Source organism: Myotis brandtii, unplaced genomic scaffold (assembly GCF_000412655.1).
Source record: "Myotis brandtii unplaced genomic scaffold, ASM41265v1 scaffold315, whole genome shotgun sequence".
NCBI classification, from domain to species: domain Eukaryota; kingdom Metazoa; phylum Chordata; class Mammalia; order Chiroptera; family Vespertilionidae; genus Myotis; species Myotis brandtii.
Genome location: NW_005362075.1, coordinates 1186399 through 1195426, shown reverse-complemented (window position 1 = coordinate 1195426; position 9028 = coordinate 1186399). Strand labels below are relative to the sequence as shown.

The window sequence follows — 9028 nt, the reverse complement described above, 5'->3', positions numbered from 1 at the left end:
TACCCCTCATGGCCCCCCCGCTGGCCCGGTCGCCCCATGCAGCCTGCTGTTCAGTCATTTGGTCGTCCCTCACTAACCCCCCTGCCGGCCTGGTCGCCCCACGCAGGCTGCTTGTTCAGTCATTTGGTCATCCCTCACTAACCCCCCTGTCAGCCTGGTCATAGGCAGCCATCTTGTGAGGGCGTGAGGGTTAATTTGCATATTACCTCTTTATTATATAGGATTATCAGCAAACACTTGCACAGGGCAGCTCTCATTAGTGACACCCAGGAGAGACAGGCCATGGCCCCATCCCACTCTTCTGTCTGGCCTCAGCAGGCCAAGAGTTCCCAAGGGCCCTCTCCTGAGCCATCAGCCATGCCCTGTGATCTGCCTAGGAGGTTAGCTCGGGTGGGCACACTGTGGAGCTGTCAGGGCAATGACAGAGGTTCCCTAATGGACATGAGGAAGGCCTAAGCTGATCAGGGGGCACTTCTGTCCCTGACTTTCCCTCCTATGCTCTTCATCTCAAGGTCACTGATCGCCTCCTCCACTTGTGGGATCAGTTCTTTCCAAACTTCTGAGCCGATCCTAATGATGCATCCAGTTCACCATTCATTTATCCAGCCAGCCAGCCAGCAGCAATATCATGCATATGCTCTAAGCTGTATAAACTTGGGTTAGTTGAACTTCAGTTGCCTCATCTATAAAATGAGCATAATAGCATTGACTTCACAGCAGCGGTCACCAAGCTTTCGGACCTCATGGATCACCAGTGGTCTGCAGACCACCAGTTGGCAACCGCTGCTTCATAGGATAGTTATGAATATGGAATTAGACAGTGTTGATGAAGCAATGACACATACTAAGCACTCTGTCAATATTGCCTGTTATCTCCATCACACACTCACTGGTTCATTCAACTAACACCACCTACTGTGTGCTAAGTCCTGGAGATACAAGACACAATTCCTGCTCTCAGAGGTCCCTGTCTGGTAGAGGGTCATGTGGACATCAGATGAAAGGATGATGTAATGAAATAGTCACAATTCACCATGCTTTGTATGTGCTGTAGAGAGCACAAAGGAGACACACCCAACTGAGACTAGAGGAGTATGTGTGTGGGGGGGGGAGGGGGGAGAAAGCTTCCTGGAAGAGGTGACATTGAAGCTGAGTCCTGAAGTATGAGCAGGAGTTCAAAGAAGGATGCAGGGCATTCCTGGCAGAAACCTAAAATCAGGTTGTTTTTTGTAGGGCACTGGAGGTTTGTGGACTGGTGTGTGCAGTGAAGCAAGAGAAGTGAAGACTGACTCTAGAGGTGCAGGCCCAGGCCTGGGGACAAGCTAAGGAGTGTAGGCACTGCTATGCAGAGGGCCAGTGAGGAGACCAAGCAGTGCTGAGGGCAGGTGTGCAGGTTATGAAGGTGCTGCATGAGTGGATGGGGAGCTTAGCTGGTGGGACTGACCATGTACAACAGCCCAGTGCACAGACCCCCAAGCTTTTGAATGGCAACTGTGTCAGGGGCTTGGATCCCTGAGGGGTCATCACAGGCATTCTCTTGGCCCTGGATTGCAGCCCGCCTATTCTCCTCCTCCCCATCCTCCTGCCTCTTCTGGCTCTGGCTGGAGCCCTGGCCTCTGCCCAGGTCCCTCCTCCTGAGTTTCACTATCCTGCTCAGTGCAGAATCCTAGCCTGGCTCCTGCACTGGAGGAGACTGGCCAGAGGCACCAGGAACTGGGAGTTGAGCAAGCTGGGTTGGAGCTAGAGCAGGGAAGGATGAGAACCACACAGGGTGGGGGTAGGAGAGTGGTACAGGTAGGGTCCTTTCCTCTTACCCAGGTCTTAGCACATGCTGTTCCTTCTGTCCAGAACACTTTCCCCGCCACCCTTTGGCTCAGCAGCTCTCCATTCTTCAGGTCTGTTCAGCTCACACCTTCAGGAACCCTTGCTCACTCTCCCCACCCAGGCTAATGTCTCAGCTATGTGCTGGGACATCTTCTGGTTTGTGCCCTCACATAGCTCACGGTGTAGTGATTGCCAGTTGATGTGACTGCTCCTCCCAGCTGGTGAGAGCTCTGTGAGGGCAGGCATTGCCTCATTGATCTTTGCATCCCAGTACCTAGGCCCATGCCTGGCACATGCTAGGCTTTGACTTCATAAATGTTGGCTGAATGGATAGGGGGATAGGATGGCCAGATAGATGGGCAGGTGGATAGATAGGCAATGGGGAGTGGGGGGAGGGCAGGAGGGAGAGAGGGTGAGAGGGAAGGAGGGAAGCAAGGGCAAGATGGGTGTGTGAGTTCTAGGATATTCTCGAGGCAGGAGGCTGGTTTCCATGACTTTCTTTGGCTGTCTCCTTCGGTGAGGAACTTCACCAGTTCTGTTGGACAAGGGGCAGGAGGCCTCAACCCCCTGCAGTCCTGTCCACTGGGCAGCTCCCTCCTACCCTCCCCCACTCCAGAGTGTGATTTGTAATCTCAACTCAGGCTATGTGACTCATGGTAAGTCACCTGCCCTTTCTGGGTCTTAACCACCCATTTGTAAAATCTGGGACTCAGTATAGACGTCTCTTCAAATCGAACAGGCCCAATTTTGGTGCAGTATTTAAAAATGCTTCATGGGTACTGCAATAGAGTACATTTTGTATTTCACACACACAAAAAATCAAATGGTGCCTAACCATGCAAATAAAAAAGGTTGATCATGTTTTTTTGCTGTGCATTATATTATAGTGGCTTCAAATGTGCTCTCGAAAAAAAATTTACACCCCATCATCAAGAGATATTGGATGACCAGTTTATAACATTTAGCCTTCTCGCTAAAGACCCTTCTACTCAGCAGCCACAGCTCTGTACCTCCAGACCTTCCCATAGACCCTACAATGACAGAACAGGCGGTTGAGGCACCAGCAGCTGAAGATGAAGGATGTCCCCAACACCACTTGCACAAGTCAAGGGGCTGTGTCGTCTCTCCCCGCCCTCAACTGTGAGCTTCTATGGTGGAGACTGAATCTTGGTCACCTCCCCATCCTGGACCATGCCCGGGAAATCTTGGTAGATGGCCTTTCAGAGAATACCTCCTCCTCTCAGAAATGGAGTAACTCTGGCCTTCACTCTCATTAGGACAAGCATTCGCTGATAGAGGTTTTCCTCTTCCACCCACTGGGGCCGCCAAGCTCTGACTCCAACCCTATCTTGGCACCGGTGGGCAACCGCCGGGCCAGTCCTGGGCACACAAATTTCCTGGCTGGAGCCTGCCATCTGACCCTCTGCTGCAATTTATGGTTCTGGACAAATGAGTGTGGCCCAAAGAGATGCCGTTTTACGAGCATGTCAACAGACAGAGCTGTAAGCTGAATTGCAGCTCAACCTCTCTACTAGTAAAAGCCAAGGGACATCCTCTCTCCAGCTGAACGACTGAGTGCAGCCCAGCTGTCCTTTCTAGACCTAGAATTATCACTCCTTTAAAAAAGTGTTTGTTCTTGTGTGCAATAACAGCAGGCAATTGTTTGTGCTGATGTATGACTTTGACAGAATAAGAAGTTTGAAACCTTTGGTCCACAGTTCTGGGAGACTTCACCAATGGGGGCAGGAAATTCAAGAGCCTGGAAACTACCCCAGCCCCTGACCCCCTCCCTGGGTCACTGACGGCACTCCTTTCTGCCCCTTCTGCAAATCCCTACAAAGCCTTTGTGACCAAGGGATTAAAGCCCCGCCCCCCCCCCCCCAAAAAAACAACAACAAACACCTAAGTTTAAGGTTTTAAAAAAAACGATCTAGGTTTTCAGGGTCCAGATGGTCGTGGACACTTTGCGATTTCAATTGCAGTTCATATTTTTTCCAGCTTTGCACTGGCAGCTATAGAAGACTTTGGTGTAACCTACTATATATAGCCTTCCCCTCAGGGAACTTTGTCCTGCCCACCTGCCTGCAGGAAACCTCTGCTCCCACCCCACTCCCTGGGGCTTAGACTGGGAGGGCGGGGATGTGGTGAAAGCACCCTCCTTCACCATCCTGCATAGTCAGCATGCAGACTCTGAAATAAGAGCTCCTGTTCACAATGACAAAGGCAATCACCCAGGATTCAAACTTGAAGGTGAGAATGGAACTGTGTGTGTGGAGAGAGGTTGGGGGGCAATTAAAACGCAACAATAAAGCCAACCTTTAAATAGTAACTTTTAAAAATATAAAAACAGCTCATTACAATTACTTTTCATTTTCTTCTTTCTTCAGGAATCAACTTCTACCCTCACCCTCCCTTGTGGCTACAGCCTTAACAACAGTGGCAGATGAACATCTGAGACAGAGAGAGAGAGAGAGAGAGAGAGAGAGAGAGAGAGAGAGAGAGGGAGAGAGAGAAAGAGACACACACACCCCTGGCCACCTCTCCCCCAACCTCAGAAAGGTACAGGCTGCCTGGCCAGCCTCCATGGCCTCCTCATCACGTCACGGGGGCTGCTGGCCCAGGAGCAAGATCACTGAATACAGGCAGTTTTCACCAGAGCCCCTCCTTCCTTCTCACCAGACAGAATCACACATTACAAAATAAGCCATAAAAATGCAGTATAAAAATTATCTTCCATACACTTACATCCATGGACAGCCCACCATCAGGACTCAAAGGGCCTTTAGCTTTTCCTTAAAAGAAGAAGAAAAAAAAAAAAAAAAAAAAGCCTAACTCCTCGGAACATTTTGGTACCAAAAAGTGGCACTTGCAGGAGACAGTATTCTACTTGTAACCTGTTTGGGCTCAGAAGAGAGACTGAAAGCTGAAAATGTCACCAGTGTGCCAGGACATCGGTGCCCCCACCTACCTCCTAGTGTCCTCAGCCCCTGCAGCCCTGCCAGACTCAATCCCGCAGATTAAATACACTTTCCCTTGGGGGCGGGGGAGGGAGGGATCACAGGCAGGAAAGGGGAGAAGGCATTTTATAAAAGGACATCACTTCTAATTCTTTATTCAAATTTAAAAAAAAAAAAAAAAAGCACCCACATCAGTTGCTATTTTTCTCTGGTAGCTCCCTGAGCTGAGTTGCTATGCTTTCCTCTAACTTTCTGTCCTTTTTAGGTTCTGTCTGCCGATTAAGAAGGGCTGGAGAGGGAGTCCTCTGAACTCCATTTCCCAACATGACCAACTGTGCACCAAAGAGATGGAGGTGGGGAGAGTGAGTGAGCTAGTCAGAGCCCTGAGAGAGGGTGACAGAGGGCAAGAGGCAGGCAGCGCGGAGGCCACAGAAAAATCTGACGGGTGCTGTTGCCCTCAGCCCCGGCCGGGCCCACCTCAGGCACTGTCTGTCCTCTGTGTGGCGTGGTCTTGACCCTCCTGGGACCATCCCAAGCCTCCTGGAGGCACCCTCATTCCCAGGGACCCGACTGGTCAGCCTGGTTACCAGTGCAGCTCCCTTTCTCCACCCCGGGATTTCTCTCCCCATTCCTCCCCCTCCCTGACTCCCCTCCCAAGCGGGAACTGGACACTTCTGTTAAAAAAAACACACAAAACACCACCACCATGAGTGGATTACAAATACAGCAGGCGAAACACACGGCTAGCGTTTCTGGTGAGAAGGAGCCTCCTTCCCCACTGACCAGTCCGAGATAGGAGTCTGTTATTTACATTTTTCACAAATCTTGTGCGCCGCACAAGCGGGAAAATAAGATCCCCATCCCTGGCACAGGTATGTGGTCCACTCCAGTGTCCCCACCCCAGGGCAGGGGACGGGTCAAAAGAAAGGGGAAGGAAAGATAGAGATTCACGAGGGTGTCTTTGGGGAGCTGGAGCCGTGAGCCTCCACATAAATCTATTAGTAGCATCTGCCAGCACGGTGAAGGGGAAGAGGAGAGAAATCCATTGGAGTCTGTGAGACACATCACCTCGGCCCGGAGTCGCACTGTGCCGGCGCCCGCCCAGCCTGCCACAGCGCAGCCGGAACGCTCGGCTGCTCCCGGGCCTCGCCATCCTGGGGGGCCCGCACCAGGATCTCCCTGTCACAGTTGAGTCTGTTTCTCCCAGAGTTTGACAGCCCTGTTAGAGTTCTTGTTTAGTAGATGACCTCATAAACCGTGGCCTTCTTGTCACCAGAGCCTGTTACAATATATTTGTCATCCGCCGAAATGTCACAACTCAAGACAGACGATGATTCCTTAGACTGGAGGAGGAGAGGCAGGAAGGTGCAGGATGGAAAAAAAAGACAGGAGTCACTTTAGCTCCGCACCACTTCAATGCTCCAAATTAAACCGCCCTCCCCCGCCCGGAGCTCCAACCTGCAGTGCACACAGCGTGGCCCTCAAAGGCAGCCCAGGGGGTGCTTTCAGGTGGAGATGCCCTTCCACGGGCTCCCAGCCACTGCAGTGCCCACGGGGATCTTAGATGCCCGGCCCCAGATCTTGAAGAATCATAAAAAGCCTCCTCCCTCTCCCACCTCTTTCTGGACCCTTTTCCTCCCGCCCCACCTCTCTCCTTACATTGAAAGGTTGAGATGAAATCCGACCTTCCTTGAATATCAGGTAACACTGCTCTGAAAAAAGCTGCCCTGTTTGCTCCACTGCCTCACACACCTCCTGAGTGCGCAGCGCACAGGCCAGAGCCAAGAGCATGCTTTCTCTCTGCTTGGCTCTGGAAATCCTACAAGAGCCCCACCTAAAAGCCCTCACCCTGAGGGGCCAGATGCCATTAGCAGCAGAGAGAGCCCTGCTGATGTGGCCAAGTCCTCGCTCACTTCTGGAGACCCATTTGGGACCCCATCAGGGAGGGGCTGGAAGATGGTCCTGCTTCGGCTCCCACCAGCCCCACCCCCATCACCACAGCCTGGCCCGGATTCTGGGCAGAACCAAGAGGGGCACGTGGCTGGCAGGTGGTACCTGGAAGATGCTGGCTCCGTACGGCGTCCTCCAGGCGTTGAGGAGGTTGTCTTTCCCAGTGCTCACAAACCACTTGCCTGCAGGGGAGAGGAAGAGCGTCAGGCTGTGACCTGCTGCCTCCAAAGTAAGACCTACCCCAGGTGTGGTGGCTGCCATGGAAACACGGTGTGAACCACTAACCAGTGCTTAGCCGACTTTCTGCTTTCAAGGAGCAGATACATAACAGACACATGGACACCCAGAGAATGCCTTTCTTTGCAATCAAGGTGGAGGGTGGGCAGGGCTGATGAGATAAGGTAGGGTTTGCACAAAATGGAAGCAATGACACTCTCCCAAAACATTTTTTTAAAGCCACCAAGGTAGACTGATCCTTCTCACTTCTATTGGAAGATAGCAGGAGGTGCTGGAAAATGGCAAAGCCCCGAGTCTGCAGACCCAGCTGGGACAGAGGTCAGCAGGTGCCCTTACTCTGCCAGGGCACTGCCAGCATTAACACACTGTGCCCCCCAAAGCCATGTGGTGGGCGCCATGCCAATCCCAGGCCAGAGTAAGATGCATCTGAATCAGAAAGGAAAAGACGAGACGTGTCCCAGGCTGCACAGCTAGTCAGTGGAGAAGCAGACATTCCACTCCAGGGCTCTGAGCCGTCAGAGGCTGCAGTCTTCACCGCCTGGAAGAACTGCCTAGAGGCACTGCCCACAGGGCTGGGAGCAGTTCCACTGCCCCCGGCCAGCAGCAACTGGCTCTGGCCTGGCGCCCAGAGAGCTCAGTACCCTGTGGCAGCATCTGCATCTGAGGGACAAGGATGGGGAGACACTGGTTGGGGTCAGGAGGCCTGGCTCCCATCAGGGCTCTGCTGCTAAGCTTTGGGCCCCTCATCTATACACACAGGGCAGGCCAGGCTGCCGGGACCCCGCTCCCCAGGGCTCACCGCAGTAGGCAAACTTGAGGGAGAGCACGCAGCTCTCGTGCAGGTGCAGCTGGTACTTGTCCGGCTTGGTGTGGTGCAACACCTCCACGTTGCTGCTCTCCATGCCCACGGCCAGCCACTCCCCAGTGGGGCAGTAACCCAGCGAGAAGATCTGCAGGGGAGGGACCAGATGAGCTCAGCCTTGCTGCCCTCCAGATCCCACCACTCCTTCCCCATCACCTCCCCACTGCCCTTTGCAAAGCCAAGCCTTCCTCTCCCTCAGCCCAATAGCCCAGGGGTATGGGATGTCATTTTTCATCTCCATTTTATAGGTGAGGAGGTTGAGGCTTAGAGAGGTGGCTGACTCTAGATAGTAAGTGGGAGAGCTAGGATTCAAACTCAGAGGTGGTACGGATCTTCTGCTTTCAAAAAGGTACTCTCCGTGACTTCTGCCTTTCCTTAAGAAAAAAGTGAGCAAACAAAACACTAAAATATTAAATATGTGTGGCTAAAATATTAGAATGAGTAATAAAAACAACGAAAAATCATAATACCTAGCATCTACAGAATGCTTCCTATGAGCCAGGCTAATGGCTAAGGCTTTTAGAGGGACCATTCCAGGCACTCACACTAGATCTAGGAGGTAGCTACTATTATTCTCGTCCCAGAAATGAGAAAACTGAGGCCAAAGTGCTCAATAGTGGAGGAGCTGGGAATCAAATCTAAGCAGTTGGGTCAAGTGTGGCCATTCCAAGGCCTTGCCAATTCTATTTCATAGCCACTTCCTCCAGGAAGCCTTCTCAGATGGCTTAGATTCGTCATGTGCAATGGCCACTCGTAAGGGCCCCTCCATCCCCTGACCGGCCCTCGGGGAGGGGAGGGGAGGGGAGGAGTCTTGGCTGCTCACCTGAGAGGTGAAGTCATGCTGCTGCAGCTGCCGGCCCTCCCGAAGGTCCCAGGAGCGCACGGTGTTGTCCAGTCCCCCAGTCCACAGTTTGGTGCCGTCGTGGGAAATGTCTATGCAGCTGGCCCCATCTGTGTGGCCCTGGAACTGCCTGTGAAGGCCAAGCAGGGAGGAGTGAACCCAGGGGACCACTGAATCCCAAGCTGGCAGCCTCTGAGCAGAAGAGGAAACTGAGGCCCAGAAAAGGGTACACCATATGCCCATGGTCCCTTAGTGAGCTTACAGCAGAGCCAGGCCTCTCTCCCACTCCACTCAAGGGTCATGTCCAGGGGCAGGTATATAACAAAGGGACCTCCCTAGGTGGACACTCTGTGCCTC

General features: G+C 52.6%; 1 protein-coding gene across 19 annotated transcripts in view; it reads right to left on the bottom strand.

Moving 5' to 3' along the window:
- Positions 1-4137: 4137 nt before the first annotated feature.
- The window catches only part of TLE3 (transducin-like enhancer of split 3), a 45848-nt gene continuing 40957 nt past the window's right edge, over positions 4138-9028 (bottom strand). For all 19 annotated transcript variants that reach the window (XM_014542911.1, XM_005870253.2, XM_014542915.1 and 16 more), the window contains 4 exons: positions 8654-8801; positions 7768-7918; positions 6837-6913; positions 4138-6124 (listed from right to left, as the gene is read on the bottom strand). In XM_014542911.1, the coding sequence (XP_014398397.1) occupies positions 6017-6124; positions 6837-6913; positions 7768-7918; positions 8654-8801 (484 nt within the window). In that variant the 3' untranslated portion in view covers positions 4138-6016. The remainder of the gene's footprint in view (positions 6125-6836; positions 6914-7767; positions 7919-8653; positions 8802-9028) is intronic.